Source organism: Girardinichthys multiradiatus, chromosome 5, assembly GCF_021462225.1.
Source record: "Girardinichthys multiradiatus isolate DD_20200921_A chromosome 5, DD_fGirMul_XY1, whole genome shotgun sequence".
Taxonomy (NCBI): Eukaryota; Metazoa; Chordata; class Actinopteri; order Cyprinodontiformes; family Goodeidae; genus Girardinichthys; species Girardinichthys multiradiatus.
Genome location: NC_061798.1, coordinates 7,313,158 through 7,335,039, shown reverse-complemented (window position 1 = coordinate 7,335,039; position 21,882 = coordinate 7,313,158). Strand labels below are relative to the sequence as shown.

Here is a 21,882-nt window from a genome sequence, read left to right as displayed (position 1 = left end):
CAAGGAGTAGATTTTACAGAAGCTATTGTAATGTAGGTGAAGTGAACAAAGCCTGAAAGAAGATGAGAAAGTGAGCATCACAATTAAACTGCTGGAGAAAAACACTTTTACTAAAAACCAACAGAGAACAAATAAATATGTCTATAAGCCTTTAAGCATCAGTTCTGGCCTGAGCTCTTACAGACAATGACAAAAATACTCCTAAAAAAGGTGCCAGACAGATTCTGAGCAAATAAAGTTTTTTTTTTAAAAACAAGTATATTTCCTAAAACAACATTCAAAAACAACAAAACTTTCCAACATAGTAAAACAAACGAGGAAATATGAATTAAACTACAGCTGGAATCACAACCAAACAGTAACTTGTACTAGCTTTACTTGCAGCCTATAGGAAGAAACTTGAGCCATCAGAAACTGAATTTGAATCGCTTAGACTGAATCTGTATTTGTGTCATTTGAAATTAAATGCATTGGTTTGAAAATTAATTTCACTAAACTGAATATAATGGTTTAAAACTGAACTTGTTTGCTTTGAAAATTGCTTTGCTTTGTATTGAAAATTCAGTTTGATTACTTTCACTTTCAGGTCTGAAATTCAATTTCAGTTCCAAAATTCATTTTTTGTCACACATCCGGGTTCTTGAAGCCACAGATTAATCAAACACAGATTTAATGATTCACGGATGTCATTTACTATTGCTACAGGTCCTTCTCAAAATATTAGCATATTGTGATAAAGTTCATTATTTTCCATAATGTAATGATGAAAATTTAACATTCATATATTTTAGATTCATTGCACACTAACTGAAATATTTCAGGTCTTTTATTGTCTTAATACGGATGATTTTGGCATACAGCTCATGAAAACCCAAAATTCCTGTCTCACAAAATTAGCATATTTCATCCGACCAATAAAAGAAAAGTGTTTTTAATACAAAAAACGTCAACCTTCAAATAATCATGTACAGTTATGCACTCAATACTTGGTCGGGAATCCTTTTGCAGAAATGACTGCTTCAATGCGGCGTGGCATGGAGGCAATCAGCCTGTGGCACTGCTGAGGTCTTATGGAGGCCCAGGATGCTTCGATAGCGGCCTTTAGCTCATCCAGAGTGTTGGGTCTTGAGTCTCTCAACGTTCTCTTCACAATATCCCACAGATTCTCTATGGGGTTCAGGTCAGGAGAGTTGGCAGGCCAATTGAGCACAGTGATACCATGGTCAGTAAACCATTTACCAGTGGTTTTGGCACTGTGAGCAGGTGCCAGGTCGTGCTGAAAAATGAAATCTTCATCTCCATAAAGCTTTTCAGTAGATGGAAGCATGAAGTGCTCCAAAATCTCCTGATAGCTAGCTGCATTGACCCTGCCCTTGATAAAACACAGTGGACCAACACCAGCAGCTGACACGGCACCCCAGACCATCACTGACTGTGGGTACTTGACACTGGACTTCTGGCATTTTGGCATTTCCTTCTCCCCAGTCTTCCTCCAGACTCTGGCACCTTGATTTCCGAATGACATGCAGAATTTGCTTTCATCCGAAAAAAGTACTTTGGACCACTGAGCAACAGTCCAGTGCTGCTTCTCTGTAGCCCAGGTCAGGCGCTTCTGCCGCTGTTTCTGGTTCAAAAGTGGCTTGACCTGGGGAATGCGGCACCTGTAGCCCATTTCCTGCACTCGCCTGTGCACGGTGGCTCTGGATGTTTCTACTCCAGACTCAGTCCACTACTTCCGCAGGTCCCCCAAGGTCTGGAATCGGCCCTTCTCCACAATCTTCCTCAGGGTCCGGTCACCTCTTCTCGTTGTGCAGCGTTTTCTGCCACACTTTTTCCTTCCCACAGACTTCCCATTGAGGTGCCTTGATACAGCACTCTGGGAACAGCCTATTCATTCAGAAATTTCTTTCTGTGTCTTACCCTCTTGCTTGAGGGTGTCAATAGTGGCCTTCTGGACAGCAGTCAGGTCGGCAGTCTTACCCATGATTGGGATTTTGAGTGATGAACCAGGCTGGGAGTTTTAAAGGCCTCAGGAATCTTTTGCAGGTGTTTAGAGTTAACTCGTTGATTCAGATGATTAGGTTCATAGCTCGTTTAGAGACCCTTTTAATGATATGCTAAATTTGTGAGATAGGAATTTTGGGTTTTCATGAGCTGTATGCCAAAATCATCCGTATTAAGACAATAAAAGACCTGAAATATTTCAGTTAGTGTGCAATGAATCTAAAATATATGAATGTTAAATTTTCATCATGACATTATGGAAAATAATGAACTTTATCACAATATGCTAATATTTTGAGAAGGACCTGTAGGTCCAGATTAAGGCCTGCATTTCTTTGAAGGAAGCATTTGTAGGCCAATAACGTCCTGGATGAATGCTGTCCAATCTCCAAGGTTCCAACAAATGTGTCCTTCTTTTCCCCAGATTTGAAGGATGGGTCCTGTGTATCCTCCGTGTCCCACCCTATCCCATGATTCATTGCGGGTCGAAGTATATTGTTCAAACGGAAGTAGCAAAGGCCGGAGGAGAGAGAAAAGATGTGAATAAAATTATATTGGGCATTCTGTGAAACAACTGGACTTTAAAAATGTTTTTAGACGAGAATGTAGTTGTGTAAACCTAAAATATCTGATCAGTTTATAAAGATATCGCTTAATTGCACGAATGCGCCGATGTGTTCGTCCGCTGCCCCATAGTTCGCCAGCAGAGGGAGTTGCTCTCAGCAGTTGTAGTTGCTGGGAGCTCAGAGCAGAGCCTGCCTGCCGACAGTTGATATGGTTAAGAGTTGTTTAGTAATTGGTTTAGAGGAGCAGGTAAATCATAGAACTGAATGTGATGCATTTATATTTCGTATTCTTAAATTGTACGTTATTAGAGTGAAGGAAACGCTCGAAACTTAAACGAAAGTAAACTCTAAATGGAACCATCTTCTGAATGAAGAATGAATGAATGAATTTCAAGAATGAACCAAGAAGTAACTTGGAATTTTGGTTCAGAAGTATTAAGTATTGTGAAACTGAAGTAAGATTAATGTGTATTGTTTATTTTTGTGATTTTTCTGGTAATAAATCAGAGCAGAACTTGCCTGCCGACAGACCGCATCTAACGTGTCATCTGTGCTTTTTCCTGCAAAATACAGGGTATTAGCATGGCTAAAAACACAAATCTCTTTTGAGGCCTGTAAAAGGTAAATAAAAACCGTGTAGTCATTTACAGTAGAGACAGCGTTATTAACCTTCAGGTTCCATTTGTTTGGCTTCACAGCTCTGCGCTTCACGCTAACACGGTTGCTAGGCAACAGAAGTTACGCTGAGGTAAGGGCAAGAGAAACGCAGACCGACATAACACCAGCGGCACTATGATAATCTGGCATGTTTAGCTAATAGCTACAGGTAGCATAAGTGTTGCTGTCTGACCATCATTTGTTTACATGACTTCTTATAGATGCTGATTTGACTTGGTGATGGACATCCGCTAAACTCATGAATGCTGCTGCTCCAGCTCAACATGCCGTAAAGGAAGTTTAACCTGATGTGAAACGTAAATCGATAAATCTGTGTTTGATTAATCTGTGGCTATTCTGAAGGACCCGGATGTGTGACACAAAAAACTGAATTTTGGAATAAAATTGAATTTCAGACCTGGAAGTGAAAGTAGTCAAATACAACAAAATACATTTTGAAAGCAAATGAATTCAGTTTCAAACCATAAAATTCAGTTTCTGATGGCACAAGTTTCTTCCTAAAGCAGCATCTCTTTGCTGCTATAGGATGAATTTATACTGGTTTTAACTTTTTACAGATCTGTCTAGGCCAGAGGCTCCAAAGCTACATGTGGCCCTTTAGCCAAACTCTGGTCGCTTTCAATGACTTTCACCAATAATGACACAAAAATAAGCAAAGCCTTTTAAAATAAATGCTACAGGAAAGGCTAGTTTAACAGGTGCTCTATTTGTGCTTATTCTATATCTGCATAGAATTACCAAAACCGAATGACACTAAAAGTATACAGGATACTTTTTTCTTAATTTTCCAAAAAATATTTTAAAAACTCCTTTGGACACTGGAGGTTATACAGTTTTGGAAAAATGTTATTTAGCAAGAATGAAGACGAACGTTTTGGTTTGTAAAGACTGCTGACCTCTGCGTTTCACGTCATCTTTCAGAGGTTCATCTCAAAATTCTCGTTTTTCAGGAAAAAAAAAAAAAAAAACAGCACTTTATAAAACACCTTAAATTATTTGTGTATCGATGTTCTGGGGAGCTCTAAGAGAAACTACAGAAAAGTCTTGATGTCAGCAAACTCATCTGAGAAATATATGTGCTTTGTTCCTTAAAAAACATCCCAGAATACATAAAACAGGATCTGTTGTAGAGAAAAACTGGAAAAAATACAAGCATGCAAATTCCTTAAAGACTAATGAATCAAAAATATATCTATACCTAAGCCCAACACACTCTAGACTTGGGACAAAATGTACAACATCTCTGTTTGTTGCCATGATTTTTAGTCAAAAAAAGCAAAAATATTTATTTAAAATTCAATAAACGTTTTTAATTGCTTTTCTTATGGGTTTGAGGAAATTGCTACACAATGTTTAGTGGTCAAAGACCGAAATCTTTAAATATAAAGTCCTTCTGCTGTGATAGAAGCACATTAAGTCCACATTAAACAGACGACAGCACAGTTCAGTTTTTGTATTGAAGTTGCCAACTTTAGAAAAGCAGATTTAAGCTGATGTTTTGACAGGTGTTTCCCTCTACGTTTTAATATAAACCTCACAGTGGACTTCATCATGGCCTGAGAATCCAGCATGGCCGAGAGAAAAACAGTTTCATGGGCACGATAATTGCTCTTCTTGTGGCAAAAGAAGCATTCTCCCGTTCCGACCGAAATAACTCCACGCACTGAAGAGTTGAGTAAGCCATTTTCCATGAAAGGAGAACTGAGGAATCAGCATCTCACTTGGGAGGTGAGATATTTAATGCTATATTTGGCCAGTGAATGTGATGGGCTTTTTTGGGTGAAATTTTGAGCAGCTGGAATGTAACAGCACTCCATTGGAGCAGCTGTACAGCCCACAGGGGACAGATAATTCAAACCAGAGGACTTTGTTTTTCCAGAAACAGCCACATGGTTAAAAACCTACCCTGGTAACCTCTATTTATTTGCTTGGACCAAACAAAGAGCACATTTAAAACACTAGTGGGCTTCCACAGGCTGCATCATGGGTTAGGCTAAATTTCACTGCACTGTAAAATTGCATAGAATAGTAAAAAACCAATATGACAGAATCGAACTCAATAAAAACGTCCAATCTTTTTTCACTCCAAAAAAGGCACTTTGTCATTTCTTTTAATTTATGTACTTTTCTCCCTGAACTGCTGCAAGTGGATTTCTTTTTAAAAAGCAGGCTGTTTGGCAAGCTGCACAGAAGGACTTAGGGACAGATTTAGGAGACTCAAAGAGGATCAGTCACAACTGTCTCAGTAAATCTTCTGAGGAAGAGCCCAGTTGTGTTTGCATTTGCACTGCTCAACATCTGCTTCAGAGGTCGCAGGCTCGACAAATATTCCAAGTTTTTTGGTTTTTCATAAGCAAGGAAAATAAGAACACTGGACAGGAACTTGGCCATATGGAAAACTCATTTAGGGCAGATTCTTAGGCAGAGGAAAGGTCCAAAGAGGTTCTGCTTGGGCTACCCAGTTGAGTGATTAAAATGGCCTGATGTGAGAACCAGTGAACCTCTTAACATCAATGTATGCTACAAGTTTACATGTTTACAAGTATTCTACCTAAAAAAATAAATGTTTTCTTTCATGTTTTTTGGTTTAAAGGTTAATTTAAAGGCAGCAGTGTAACAAAATCATGTTAAGTCTCTGCAAAAAGCTAGCTAGCTACTGTCATGTGAATTCATCTGATGAGGCGAAGGAGAAGTTTATATTATAATTGGACATGGATATGACGGATATTGCTGTAAGCTTAACACCATGCAGGTATGTTTGAGACTCTTATTTTGAAGGAAGAAAGCAAGTAGTTCCCAGGTTCCCCTGCTGTTTTGACAAAGTTAACTAATAAAAACATCTGGTTGTGCTGGACAACAACACAGTTTCAAAAGCCTCCATCATTTTTCAGTTCTATATGGTATAAAAAAATAAGCAATAATAGCGTGAAAATGTGAGAATATGAAGACTGGGTAACCGTGAGCCACTTAGAGGCTAAAATAGGAACGTACTTCACCACAAAGCTAAAGGGCGATTTTTAACGTTCAACTTCTAGAATACTTACACCGACTAAACATGAACTAGATCATTTTACACTGAACAGAGATTCTTTAAAAAATGATTTGAGATTTATGAAACCTTTTCTCTATTTGTCAAAACAAAACAAAAAATCTGTCCTTGGCTGAATTATTCTATCCTGATTACAGAGTAAAGTAAAACCTTAACATTATTTGTAAAAAATTATTTTCCCCAAAATATTGCTCAAAATCTTATCTTCTTCTTGTAAACCCAATATTGTTTATGATTTGAGTGTAAGCTGGATTTGAGCCTGCCCTAAATAGAAGATTAACCAGGCTGCTAATAATTACAACATTTAACATGCCCATTTATTTTGTAATCTGATAAAACAGCCAAAGCCTAGTTGTTGCATTGCCCTGGTGTAGCTCTTAGTGCTGTTTCTTCACAGCAAGAAAGTTGCTGGTTTGAGTCTGTGCAGGTACTTCCCTGCTTTCCTCAGTAATCCAAAAACATGCAGATTGTAAACTCGGAACTGTTTCAAATGGATCCTGTGTTAGCATTGTGAAATAACTGAAAGAGTTACTCCTATGATTTAAACAACACATGCAATGCAGAATTTCACTCTGAACACAACAGGTGGATGAAGGCAGTGTGAATGGAAAGCGTCCAGTCCTAAAGGCCAGGACATTTCTAGCAGTTCATAAAGAGTTATTGTATCAAGCAAACAGCAGCAGAGTGAGAGCTGAGAAACTGAACTTTACTCACATAAAACAGGGGTCCACTCTGCAGGGTATGAGAAGATTCAATTGTTAAAACAAATGAATATAAAAATAGTAAAATGTATTTATGTTGATGTTACAAGTAAGTCTGTAGTTAGAGCAGCACATTTCTGAAACGACAGATTAACGTCTATGTGCAACCTACAGCCGTCTAGGAATGGAATTAGCAGCAGGTTTAGTTAGAAGACCTAAGCAGTGTGTGTTTCTGATTCTGGACACCCACAGGCTGTCTGGTCTATGGGTTAGAAGCTGGTACCATGTACTGGCTTAGAAACCAGTACATGGTCTCACATTTACTATAGTTCAATATCTGCTGAGATGCTTATTATTAAAAGAGAACTACTACAGCTGAATGGCCCTGGAAAAATGTGTAAAAACCATCAAGGAATTTGATGATTTATTACAGAAGCTTAATCTCACAATGTAAATCCAAACTTTTGTTGAGTACATTGATTCAGTAAGTAAACAAAAATGTTTTTAACAATAACACCAATAGTTGGACCCCTTTAAATATATGCAAACATTTTTTAATTTTTACTTTATAGGTTGATAAGGGTTTCAAGGTTTTCAATTAGTAATCCACGACATCTTTAAAACCCCATGGTATAAAAAGCAAATGACATGACACAAGGTTAACTTCTTTCAGCCACTAGGGACTGGGCTGGACGAGGACCCAAACTCATCTTACCAGCATGCACAGTGAGCAGGATGGTAACCGCAGGAAAACCTCCACTGATCCCTGCTGGGGAACTGCAGCACTAAATGGCAACTTGGGGTCACCAAGTTTCCATAACTATTATTAGGTAAAATCTACAGAGGCATGCCAGAAAAACAGCTCTTTTCTGTCCTAGGACTGGGATTTTTTACTGGACCTGTGTGCTTGGGTCACATGGGACTAAAATTGAATTTCTTTTTTTTGTTGCAGAAGACATTCCAGGTGAGTTTGGCATGAAACAAAGGATGGCTATGTTACCCATAGTTCAGTAAGGTGGAGGCCATGTCATGCTGTGGGCCAGTTTCTTTTCCAAACCCCTGGGAACCATTTCATAGCACATACCATTGCAAACTCTTAGAAATACCAGGACATTGTTAATAAATATCAGGTGGACTCTAAAAAGGGGTTGTCAGTGGGTCTTTCACTGAGATAAAGATCCAAAAACATGTGGCCAAAACAACACAGAAATGCCTCACCAGACACAAAATCAACCTATTTCCAAATGTACTCAATTAGTTTTTCAGTGTGAGATTATGCTCTTGCAATAAAAGATACTTCAAGCTTTTTACTCCTTTACCAGGGGTACCACCATATGTGGCAACTAATGTTAAACTAGGTAGTTTATTAGATCGTGCTTTAAACTAGTTCAATGTCTTTAACAGTTAAAAACAAACAGACATGCAGCTTTAACTGTGGCTGTAACCTCAAAGCACAAGATGACAACTGAGGCTTTACATGTAGCTGGCAAACCAAATTATGGCATGGACCTCATTTTGGTACACAGAACAAAAATGGCAGGCAAACATTAGTACAGCACAGGTGAACCAAATACAACAGCAACAATGCGAAGGATCATGCCACTTTTAACATTTACTTACAACTGCATTTTGGGCCTGATAAAAACAGACAGAACAGATTCTAATAAACGTTTACATTTTTACTCCAAGCATTTAAAATCGTCTGCAAAATATAATCAGACTCAATTTGCTACACAATCAAAATGCAAAGAGATATTTATTGAGTCCAAGTTAGAGGAGAGCAGTTTGTTTTATATAAAAGGACAATGTGAGGGCAGCATGCAAATGAACAGGGTTTGCGAGAAAGAAATTGAAACTTGCCTGTAGTTTCACTGGTTTGGGAGATTCTGGCTGTTTGTTGCAAAATAAAATATATATATAAACTGTTAAATGAAGCAAAATATCCAGCAAACAAAAGCAGTCTAATGTGTTCTTATGTTATAATACTGACAAAGTGACAATAACATCTCATTTTTCTGCAGTCTCACTCAATAAATTGGTTATTGTAAAGCTCAAAGTGAATATTTAGAAGCTTTGTTGGATTACTCACAGGAATGTTGTGGTCTCTTCTTCCTTTGTGGGAGGAAGCAACATGTGCGAGGTACTGGATGACCTTTTTTGTGTTTTCCGTCTTACCAGCTCCTGACTCGCCTCTGCAAGGCACAGGAAAACAACTGATAGAAAAACAGGCATCTCCAGAACGCTGAACTCCTAACATCAACAGATGTGGCCACTAGATGATAATAACACACCAGATCAGTAAATCATTGCAGGTTTTTGAACATTTTCAGGTGCATAGCTCTGACTTCATGGTTAATTACTTTGCTCTAACAACAAAAGCAGGGGAGTGATCTCAGCTCTCATCAGTCTTTAACTGCAATATATTTTCTCCATTCTCCAGGTTTGCAGCTGTGGTTTCTGGCATGCTTCTTACTGCTTTGCCACAGAGTTGCACTCTCTTAGGAAAAGGGCTACAAAATTTTCCCAAGGTCTTCAAATCCAAAATCTTTGGGACAACAGCTTAAACTTGGAGCATATCCGAGGATTTACAGACAGTGCACATTTGCATACGCCAACTATGTGGTAGATATTGTTTTGCTTTCACTTGGCAAGAGTAAGGTGGTCAAAATGGGAGTGTGAGAGGTTCAAGTCTCGTCAGCCAGTGTGAAGACAGTGTAATCATAGGGTGATCATCAACTCCTAGCATTCTGACTGCAGACTGTTAAACTTTTAAAGCACTTTGTGTATCCTTCACGAATAAATAGTACTGAACTGCTCTGGGTTTGTGAGGCGCATAGTTGGTATTTTACAATAGTTTGAAAATGTCAGAGGAGAAGTCTTAATCTCTGTAATTTTAGTTTTAAATTTAACTCTGTGCATGATGTACACAATAATGTCTTATACTCAGTAATGTGTGTTGGCAAAGCTCTATAATTGAATAAAAATAGAAATTAGTCCCTAGGATCTATGAAGAAATGTGAAGTTCAGATGATTCTATAAAACTGTAGATAAAAGCTTTAGAGCTACAACAATTATTTAAGATAATGAACGATGTCAACCACAAAACCTTTTGCATGAAATATAATGGAACTGTTTTTCACTGAACTGCTGTTCACTACAGGAAAGTTGCGATTGCCTTTATTGTCTGCCTCCAAGTTGAATGCAGACATGTCCGCTGGTTCAAAATCTGAAATTGGTCAAACCTGGATTGGTCCACAAATCAGAATCTGTGCTTCAAAGAAACTGCAACTCTTGAAGAAAAATCCTGTTCAGGTTTAATTTTAGGATTTTAAATTTCATGATAGAACTGATCATAGAAAGGTTTGTTTACACATCCTCTACAAGTCTAGAATTTATTGTAGGACTTTAGATGATAATCAAAAGACTTAAGGGTGAAATTCATGTGTGCAAGCATCAGAGATGGACTAAAATAAATGACATAAGCTAGTGAGAACAACATAGCCCAAGGTAATAACTGTCAGTTTTATAGCATTTTGTACTTTTACATAGGTTAGTTAAAAGGCGCATTTCAACTTTGAGTTTTTTTTCCAAGAACTTTAATTTTCCCTGGGTGTTTTTGTGAGTGCTTCCACTGCGGTGTCCAAAAAAGGGATATTGACGCTTAGTGGCGGCAGTATTAGCTGAGGCCTCCCTCAGCTACTGAGAGTGGGAGAGAGAAGCTCCCATCATGAAATTAAAAGCTATGTTTCCAGCAACAAACATTTAACCAATGATTCAGCCACAGCGACTGCACTTTATGACTTGTATAAAGTCACTACAAACTCCACGAAGTTTAAAGGGATTTTACTGAAGCAGTGTTCTGTGTTCAGTCACTAATGAGGCGAGGGACAAGGGGAGGCAGCTGTGAACGGGATTAAAATCAGGTGTTCTAGCCATAAACATGGGATAATTTCACAGGGTTTACAATCTGAAACTAAAATAAAATCAACTCAATGTCAGAGAAAGGTTGTCATGATCACAGAAATTTAATAAATAAACCCTGGGGACTTAAATAATAGCCTTAAATGAATTATAGAGGTAAATATAACATGCATTTATTGGCTAAAAATAATAAGAAAGTTATATTGACTGTTTACTCACGTGCAAAGAATGGACTGGTCCTCTCGATCTGTGTGTAACAAAAAAGGTGAAAAGTGAAAAAGTGAAAAGACTAACAGAAAACATGTTTAACGACTCCATTTTACATGATATCTGTATAATCAATGTATAAATTATTGGTAAAATAAACTAAATCTGAGGTATTTTATCCAAGTAAGCCTTGAATTAAAGATCTGTTCTCCAACTCTCTCCTGATCCGAAGAGACAGCATTATTAATAAAACAAAAACCAACAACATTTAAAAATACAACAGCCTCCATGGTAAAACAACAGGCAGGAGGAGAGATTTGAATTGTGTCTTTGTGCGTAGATCTGAAAGCACAATTAATTTCTTCTTTCCTAACCATTAGTGAAGATGGATGACAGCACAGGTTTGCATTCAGCCCCACTACACACCAACACATCCCATTTCTCGTCTGTACAAGTACTATTCATGTCATTTCCATGGCATTCCCGCTCAGATTGTATTCATGGGTAGATTGTATTCATTGTTTCACAGGTATTGTTCAATGTTTTTGAAAAAAATAATACACTTTAAACGTTTATTGTGACCTTATAACACTTGACAGCATCAGTTATTAAAATAAATCTACATTGGCTAAAATCAGAATCTGCAGGTCAGGCTTTTGTTTTTATTTTTACCTGTCCTGTCAGGCAGAGTAGCTCAGAATTGTTCTCTGAGTGCCAAGAAGCCTAAGAGATTTCCTTTTCACAAGTGGAGCATTGCAGTCAACGCTATAATGCTAACTTGACATATATAAAAAAACTTTATAACAAATTGCTTCAGGATCATTTCAATTGCAATGGACATGGAGACGGAAATGAAAAGGAAAAAAAGGAAGCAAGAAATAGAGATCTGACAAAAAGGAAAAAGGGAGAGAAGAATAGAGGAGTGGAAGAAGGATGAAGAGAATACAAGATACTAGAAGACTGCTTCTACACCTGCAGAAACATATATAACAACAGCATTGTTATCAAAAAGAGCACGGTCTTAGTGAGTGCAAGATGTATTTGATGGTAACTGCGACTCAATGTAGAACATCTGTGTATCTGTTAAGACCTGAATATAAACACCTGTGGGCCTGAGTGTGGGAATGCTTGTGTATGCAAGGTTTCTCCATAAAATTATGCAATAGCGAGTGTGAGGAGCCACAGACCTGCCCCCCTGGACCCGAGAAAGACATGGAGGAGATCCGAGTCACAGACCTCTAAAGGCCCACCAGAGCACAGGAACCCCGGGAGGTCCACTGCCGGGACTACCGCAACCCCCCCAGAAAAGAGCAGAGGAGAGCCCCTGGGGAACCAGCCAGCAGCCACTGCGCAGAAGGCCCAGGGAGCTGCAGCGACGAGCCCACAGGCCCCGCCAGCAGCCGTCTACACCGGACATCACTCCCCAAGCAGAGGCCCGACAGAGCCCAGGGGGTCCAGGCCCCGGCAAGCAGACACCGGGAGTGAGCCGGCACACACCAAAGCACCCAGCCCCAGAGACCGAGAACCAGCAATACACCAGCAGGCAGAGACACCAACCACCGGCAGGGAGTGTTGCGGGGAGGAAATAGGCCCCACATTTATTGGGGGGGCCTAAACTGATTCAGGAGAGGGAGCAGCCCAATACCCAACCTGACACAAAAACAGTTGCACACAGTCAGTCACACATTCCCACCCTCATGCGTACACATAAAAACACTCACACCCACCCACCCAGTGTAAAGACACACAACAATGAACGTCGTACCCTCACTCACACTCCCCATGCATACTCTGTACTCCCAGGTCCAGTTACCAATACCCCAGAGGGGAAACCAGCCCCCTGACCCAGGAGGTGTTTCCCTTCCTTCTGGGGTGGAGACAGGCAGCTCAGGCTTTTTAAAGATCGGTAATCGCTGATCAGCCAGAAAACTACAATCAATGCACCCCTAGAAGAAAGTGCTATGGTCAGATGAGACCAAATCTGAACTTTTTAGCCTACATGCAAAATGCCATGTTTGACAGAAATTTAACACTGCACCTTGAACACACCGTTTCCACAGAGAAATATGGTAGTGGCAGCATCATGCTGTGGGGATGCTTTTCTTTACCAAGGCCAGGGAAACTTGTCACAGTTGATGAAAAGATAGATGAAGCTTATTACGGAGCAATTCTGGTAGAAAAGCTGTTAGATGCTGCAAAGGACTTGGAACTAGGTAAGATCAGCTGGACGGCAACCCTACACATACAGCCAGAGCGACAATAAAGCAGTTTAGATTGAAGCATATTGATGTCTTAGAATGGCCCACTAAAAGCCCTGACCTAAATCCCACTTCACAACCATTCACTACTGCTGCTGCCAGCGGCCTAATGTTCTCCTTCTACAGATGATACACTTGGCCCTGTCTTTCAGTGTTTAACCCCGTCTCTCCTAGACATAGCTACTGGCTGAGCTTCTACTGTGACTAACTCTATGTGCTCTCTTTCATACTCTAGACTTAAAACCCGGCTCAGAGTTCATCTGCTTAGTTATCTTTCTCTCCTAGATGAAGCCACCAAAGGAGCTACAACCATTATGTTTCGCTTTTCTTTCCTATAGAAAGTACTCCTGGATCAGTGCTTCTGTATTCTTTGTGTGTCTCTGCTCTGTTCTCTCAAATCCCCAGTCGGTCATGGCAGATGGCCGCTCACACTGAGCCTGGTTCTGCTGGAGGTTTCTTCCTGTTAAAAGGGAGTTTTTCCTCTCCACTGTCGCTACATGCATGCCCAGTATGAGGGATTGCTGCAAAGTCAATGCAAGTGAATGTCCACTGTCTCTACATGCTCATCCAGGAAGAGTGACAGCTACAAGTCACTGACTCTGCTGGGTTTCCCTAGATAGAAAAACGTTTAACCAATCTGAATAATAAACTGAATTTGACTGCATTGTTTGATAACTAGGATCAATTAGAATGCATGTAATTGACTTGGAATCTGTATGATTCGACTGAATTTATTTATTTATTTTGTATAAAGTGCCTTGTGTTGTGAATTGGCACTATATAAATAAATAAATGAATGAATAAATAAACTAAATAAACTACAACATGAAAAACACAATACAATACGATTACATTTGTGGTTGTAACATGATAAAATGTTACAAAGTTCAAGGGGCATGAATAGTTCTATAATAAATTCAACTCAAGAAAGAAACAAAAAACATTAATTGAACTGCTCACAGGTCATTTTGGCCTTGAGGAAGATGAGCTAAAAAGTTTAAAAAAACCTGTGCTGTAAATATGTTAGTGTTTTTGTCATGTTCAAGGCTGTGCTGTTCTGCCAGAGCAGATTTCCTTAAAAGTGCTGACTGTGTTCCTTTGGGCAAACTGATGGACAGTTATAGGACAGAGGACACAGCTGGATGACTCATTAGGAATCACACAAGCTTCCTGCTTAAAACCAGAGGCTTCCAGTTAAACTATGACAGAGGTGACTCCACAAAATGCAATACCTTTAGGCAATATTACTGTGAACAGCGCTGCTTATGTCAAGTCAAAGTTATTCCCTGATTAAAATCAAAAAATAAAATGAAATAGTGATTTTTTTGGAGCACTATTGAGATCCTCATGACACCCATGATGAGTGTACGTAAACCTCATTTATTTATTTTTCGTTAAGATATATATACACAAAGCTCTTCATCCCAAATTTGGCTTCAAGCTGAGGTAGCCAGTAACTGTTTAATACAGATCAGGACCTGAATGTCACTATAAAGAAAATACTGCAGCATAATATCATTTTTGAAGCTTGGTTATGTGAGCTTCAACAATATACAATATGTGGGCAGTCTTAGCACACGTTTAGATTCATTTAACCTAAAGTCTTGCATTAAGTCTCCTCCTACAATGACCTCCCTGTTTAAATTTGATGCAAGCGTTAGACCTCCCACTCTTAGAAAGCTGCTCTCTTCTTTATCAGACTGGTAGCAGACAGTCTGGAAAGATATGATCCAGGCGCTTTATTTCCACTCACATCTTAGGAGTACACAAGGCTGACTGCTGAAAGACTCATGGTCTGTGCAGATGAGAACTACCATAGCAGACTCTGGTATTTCTGTGACATTAATCAGCAGTCATGAGCCGTTTTGTGGGTTTCTCATGATTGTTACTGCTGTTGCCAGCTCCACATGACTATGGTGTGGGAAGGCAGGGAGGATTTCTAATATTATCTAAAGTTAAAGCAGAGGGCTGAAAAATCCAGAATGATCTAATATAGATATACTGAAAGGCAGAAAACTGATCGCAAAAAGAAAAAGACAAGATATTTTAATCCAAAGGTCTCAAAATATTAGGTAAGTAAAACAGAAAACAATGATATTCAACCACTGATATAAATCATAAAAAATGGTGACAAAATAAAATCTGAAAAACTCTTACAGATCTCCAATGGCAGTGGAAAAGTGCTCCGGTCTACATTTTAAAATTTTTGTAGAGTTTACATTTAACATCTCAAATATTCTACCTCCCTAACTCCATGCTGTACAGGGTGGTATGCACAACATTTCACAGTTTGTGTGCAGCATGCTTGGGCCTGGACAACATATTCTTGATGATAGGTTTTAGTAAAAATAGCACAGTTTCACAGTAGTTCCACAAAGATTTAAAACTGACATGCAAAATATGAACTGATTGCTTGTCTACAAATTTAGTAATCTGATAACTGTACTGGAGGATATAGAAAGAACAACCCACTCAGTGCAGTCATTAAGCCAAAAATGTAAAAGAAATGTATACTTTTAGATTTAAGATGAAAAACCTCCTTTGTCTGTAAATATGCTCTATCCAGATCTCCTCATACACAGTCTTGGCTTCATTGGTTGAAACTCTGTGAAAACAATGTCATGTTAGGAACCTATTTTTGATTTCTTCTTGGTTTTTGCACAAAAACCAAATAGAGTGTAACTTAACACGTAAATACGCTACAAGAATCCTATTCTAATCTGGATAACATTATGCTTTCTAGAAAAAAATCTCTTTAAAAATCCAGAATGCAATATGCAGGTGACACTTGCATTTTGTTTGTTTGTGACCATTTTCAGTACAGACGCAGCTAGCACTGTGTTGATGTTAGGCAAACCAGAATGGGCTGAGCTGTTGACATGTTGATGCTGGAACACATTGTTTTTAGCTGCAGATGCATCCTTTGTTACAAATCACATCAACTTCACACTAAAGATATGCTGTTTTATTGCATTTTAGGCAATACAATGTTGATTTTGTTGACTTGCATTTTCTTTTTTTTTTGTATTTCTATTACTCATAAAATAAGCTTAAGTATTTAAGTTAAAAAATGGCAGAGTGCTAGTTTTTTATCTGATTACTCGATTAATAGTCAGAATAATCTAAAGAATACTTGATTAGTAAAATAATCATTAGCTGCAGCCCTACATCATTAAGGAGGCTTCTGTATGTCAGAAATACTAATACCTGTCCTATCTCAATATTAACTAAATACCGTGACCCAAGGGATGAACCTGAGTGAGAAACACAAACTTGTCAGTCAACACTATTTTTTTATATCACAATCTACATAAAGTTCATGGCACTAATTACTTCCATACACTTGAATAAGAGGTATTTCCATAATACAACGATAGTTTCCAAGGCCACTTCACATCTTTGAGTAATAATCTCCAATCATCATGGCGTTGCCATGTACAGACAACCACAAATATTTTACTTTCCTACTAATATAAGGCAACTAAACTATGAAAAACACAGCACAGCTACATGAAGTATTGCTGATCTTAAGGAATTTCGGCTGTGGAGTGTCCTTTTTGGCCTTAAAGGGCATTGTGTGAGCCAGAAATGGGGTTGTGACTGCTCATTAGTTTAACTCCTCAGAGCGGGTATACTTATGATAAGGTGCCAGAAGGACTAGTTCATTTTTAGAGGAACAAACCAATACATGTTCACTGCCTCTCTGTACCCCATGATTACTGTACGAGGAATTTACCATTGGCTAAATATATTGGACTTTCCATTAAACTACAGATATCTGTGGATCATCTTATATTGATGTATATTGATATATTAAAACATTTATTTAAGGGCCGAAAAGATAAATGCTATGATGACATTTTTTTATTTTTTTAATAGAAAAAATACAATGTAGCTTTGAGAGTTAGGCTTTCAATTAAAGTATGTTTGAGAAAGATAGCCTAGATTATCCTCAGAGTAAAATTAAAACATTGCCTGACTGATTTTCTGAGGAAAACTATAAAAACCCACATTCCATATATGTGCACTACATGTACTATTTCGAATCGACTCTTTAGCAGGTGGAAAGATTTACAGTTCTGCTAGAAAACATGAGAAAAATAATAGTGACAAGAATGTGTTGCAGTAAACTAGAGCCTTAAATGTTTTGTATCACTTCTTCAGGACACCAGCAGCTACTCACTGTGTGCTTAACTTTTCATGTAAGCGATTTAAGCTTGAAGGAGAACTTTATTAAGCTGTGTTTTGAAAGGCCATAAACTCTACAGATTTTATTATTGCCACGTGTTTGGTGAGGCTGTAACCTGAACAATTTAAACCTTACTGAGGCTGTATATTCACAGATTATGTAGGAGTGCTGGGAAAACTGAGAAACGTATGAAACACACTGTGTAATTTATTTGTGGGAAAAATAACTTATGTAGTGTATCAGGATCTTTAATCAATAACAGCTGTCTTGTGAGTTCTAGAGCTCTTCTTGCATGCTCCATGTTTGTTAGATAACACCTTATTTAACTTTCTATCTGGGCAGTGAAAGGCTTATCTGTAATGCTGAAGGGACTATCGGATCCCTGCAATGTTTAGTCACCTTTCTGTTACTCTGATTTTGGCAATCTGCTTTAGTCCCACAGCGAGATCTAAAATTTCAGCAACAAACTGTCTGGACAGTTTTCACATGAACTGATGGTAATTATTCAGAGTTATGGAAGAACGTGAAATAAGTTGATCGCATAGTTTATGCTGTGGTAACAGAAAGACTATGGTATTGTACCAGAAAAAAACGTAATAGTTTTATTGCATAGTTTCCAGGGCTGCAAAATATATTATGAATATATTAGCATCTCAATAACCGTGTGTGTAGTATTCATATCATAAAGGACTGTTTGGAGTGCAATAATTGCTGGCTAATGTATTCCACGTGTTATGGACTTGCATTTTACTAAATGCTAATGTAATATTTAGCCAGTTGGACAGAGTCTCACACCGGACACAAATGAAATCGCCCAAAAGTGCAAAGGTCACGGAGGGCTAAAGCACAAATGACAAAGAGAGGAAAGAAGAAAATTGACATATATCGCATCTGATATCGTCTTCGCAATATTTACCATTATTATCACCATCCCAAGATTTTCTAATGTCGTGCAGCCTTAAGAGTTTCCATAAAGTCTAGTTTACAGCATTAGGCCAATACTGAGGTGAAAAAACCCCCATCAATCTCCTCTTAGGAGTTCCACTGTTATCTCCAACTCTTTACAGGAAGCCAGAAACCTAAGAAAATATGCCAATGACTTAATTGGCCACTTTCACCCTCTTCGCTACATTCTCACACTACTCTCCAATTTTGCATTATTTGCTGTTATTTCAGCTTTTAACCTTGTTCTCTCTTTTCTCTTCCTAGAAGCTACACCTGGCCTGGCTCTGTGTCTACCTGTGACTCCTTTCTGGAGAGGGGAATTGTCCGAGCTTCTGCTGGCAACAACTTAATGCTCACCGCCTACCGATGATCCACATGGCCCTGTCTTTTAGTGTTTAACCCTTTCTCTCTCCTTGATATAGCAATTGACTGAGCTTCTACTGTAACTAACTCTATGTGCTCTCTTTCAGACTCTAACCTTGAAAACTGGCTCAGAGTTTATCTGTTCTTTCTTCCTAGACGGAACGACTAAAGGAGCTACATCCATTAACATTTACTTTTCCTTCCCATAGAAAGGACTCCTGGATCAGTGCTTCTGTGTTCTCTTTGTTTATCTCCTCTGTTCTCTCAAACCCCCAGTCGGTCGTGGCAGATGGCCGCTCACACTGAACCAGGTTCTTCTGGAGGTTTCTTCCTGTTAAAAGGCAGTTTTTCCTCTCCGTTGTTGCTACATGCATGCTCAGTATGAGGGATTGCTGCAAAGTCAACGCCAGTGACTGTCCAGTGTTGCTACATGCTGATCCAGGAGGAAGGAATGCTTCAAGTCACTGACTGGATGCAATCTGTTGGGCTTCCTTAGACAGAAAAACTTTTTATCCAATTTGAATAAATATCTGAATCTGACTGCACTGTTCAATGGTTAGGATTAATTGGAATGTATGTACCTGACTTTTGTGAAGTGCCTTGAGACGACATGTGTTGTGAATTGGCGCTATATAAATAAAACTGAATTGAATTGAATTGCAAATATGGAGAAAAGGTAAAAAATGTCCCAAAGCTTATCTAAATACAGGGGTTGGACAATGAAACTGAAACACCTGTCATTTTAGTGTGGGAGGTTAAATTGGACCAGTCTGGTAGCCAGTCTTCATTGATTACACATTGCACCAGTAAGAGCAGAGTGTGAAGGTTCAATTAGCAGGGTAAGAGCACAGTTTTGCTCAAAATATTGAAATGCACACAACATTATGGGTGACATACCAGAGTTCAAGAGGACAAATTGTTGGTGCACGTCTTGCTGGCGCATCTGTGACCAAGACAGCAAGTCTTTGTGATGTATCAAGAGCCACGGTATCCAGGGTAATGTCAGCATACCACCAAGAACGACGAAACACATCCAACAGGATTAACTGTGGACGCAAGAGGAAGCTGTCTGAAAGGGATGTTCGGGTGCTAACCCGGATTGTATCCAAAAAACATAAAACCACAGATGCCCAAATCACCGCAGAATTAAATGTGCACCTCAACTCTCCTGTTTCCACCAGAACTGTCCGTCGGGAGCTCCACAGGGTCAATATACACGGCCGGGCTGCTATAGCCAAACCTTTGGTCACTCATGCCAATGCCAAACGTCGGTTTCAATGGTGCAAGGAGCGCAAATCTTGGGCTGTGGACAATGTGAAACATGTATTGTTCTCTGATGAGTCCACCTTTACTGTTTTCCCCACATCCGGGAGAGTTACGGTGTGGAGAAGCCCCAAAGAAGCGTACCACCCAGACTGTTGCCCAGAGTGAAGCATGGGGGTGGATCAGTGATGGTTTGGGCTGCCATATCATGGCATTCCCTTGGCCCAATACTTGTGCTAGATGGGCGCTTCACTGCCAAGGACTACTGAACCATTCTTGAGGACCATGTGCATCCAATGGTTCAAACATTGTATCCTGAAGGCGGTGCCGTGTATCAGGATGACAATGCACCAATACACACAGCAAGACTGGTGAAAGATTGGTTTGATGAACATGAAAGTGAAGTTGAACATCTCCCATGGCCTGCACAGTCACCAGATCTAAATATTATTGAGCCACTTTGGGGTGTTTTGGAGGAACGAGTCAGGAAACGTTTTCCTCCACCAGTATCACGTAGTGACCTGGCCACTATCCTGCAAGAAGAATGGCTTAAAATCCCTCTGACCACTGTGCAGGACTTGTATATGTCATTCCCAAGACGAATTGACGCTGTATTGGCCGCAAAAGGAGGCCCTACACCATACTAATAAATTATTGTGGCCTAAAACCAGGTGTCTCAGTTTCATTGTCCAACCCCTGTAGTTGGATATTCTCTTTTATTAGCCAGGCTGCTGAAATGCTCAGGGTCACATCTGAAAGCAGCTGGCCTCCATTAATCTCCAACCTAAAAACCTCCTTTTAAACCACATCTGGTAATTCTGCCACAACCAGAAAGAGGATAAAGAATCATTAAAAATGACAGGTCAAGCCTGTGTGCTCAGAGACGTTCACTTAATGCAGCTAGAAGACTGTGCTCAATGTACAGAAATAACCAACAGAAATAGTAAGTGTCAAGAACAAATAAACTTATTTTGTAGATTACAGAGGACCCTCCTAAACAAAACCAACTGGATGTGCCATATGTAGAAAAATACACAGAAACTAGCTGGTGACCAGAATGAGACAATTTTCAGAAGCTCAAGATTCAAAATTTGAACGACCCATATCTAAGTGCAAACAGGTATGGGTCAACATTCTTCAGTGTGGATGTTATTAATTCAGCTACTTGCAGTATCAGTGAGAATTTGAAAAATGAAGTCAGAGGAGAGAGAAGGTAAGATCCATTTAAAAGGAAAGTGAGGAATGTCGGCTGTACATCGAGGATAACTTTCAGGTACGCTCATTTTTTCACTACTTCACAATTTCTAATTTTTGCAGTTTTGTGATCAGTTTGTGATCAACTTTTTTTCAGGAACAAGAAGAAGCCGTTTTGCCACAGGACAAATTTAAACCCGCCGTGACAATATTTGGCCGAAGTGGTGAAGGAGGATTTGGAAAAGATGGTTGGCTCTTGGACACATAAAGGTACCGGTCTACATTCTCTACAAAACACACACACACTGCTGTTTACATTTAATAATGCTAACTGCGCCAATCCTGCTAACTGCTAATGAAAGATGCAAAAGCCAGTTTAAAATAGTTTTAAAATAGTAATGTGTTCCAGCAATTACTCTTTTACACACAGTGTGACGTCACCTCTGCTCCTAAATAATGTATGTGGTTACACGCAGCACGAAGGTGTGAAAAAAAGAATTCTCAATGTTGTTAATTATATTTCTTAAAAGAGAAGAAAATTACG

At 39.1% G+C, this 21,882-nt stretch overlaps 1 protein-coding gene across 3 annotated transcripts in view; it reads right to left on the bottom strand.

Annotated features, from left to right (window-relative positions):
- LOC124868150 (myosin-10-like) overlaps positions 1-21,882 on the bottom strand; it is a 75,881-nt gene that overhangs the window by 36,428 nt on the left and 17,571 nt on the right. For 2 of the 3 annotated variants that reach the window (XM_047364992.1, XM_047364993.1), the window contains exons 4-8: positions 11,139-11,166; positions 9,088-9,190; positions 8,859-8,888; positions 8,619-8,633; positions 7,012-7,029 (exon numbers count right to left, since the gene is read on the bottom strand). In XM_047364992.1, the coding sequence (XP_047220948.1) occupies positions 7,012-7,029; positions 8,619-8,633; positions 8,859-8,888; positions 9,088-9,190; positions 11,139-11,166 (194 nt within the window). The remainder of the gene's footprint in view (positions 1-7,011; positions 7,030-8,618; positions 8,634-8,858; positions 8,889-9,087; positions 9,191-11,138; positions 11,167-21,882) is intronic. The other variant, XM_047364994.1, reaches the window with a different exon arrangement.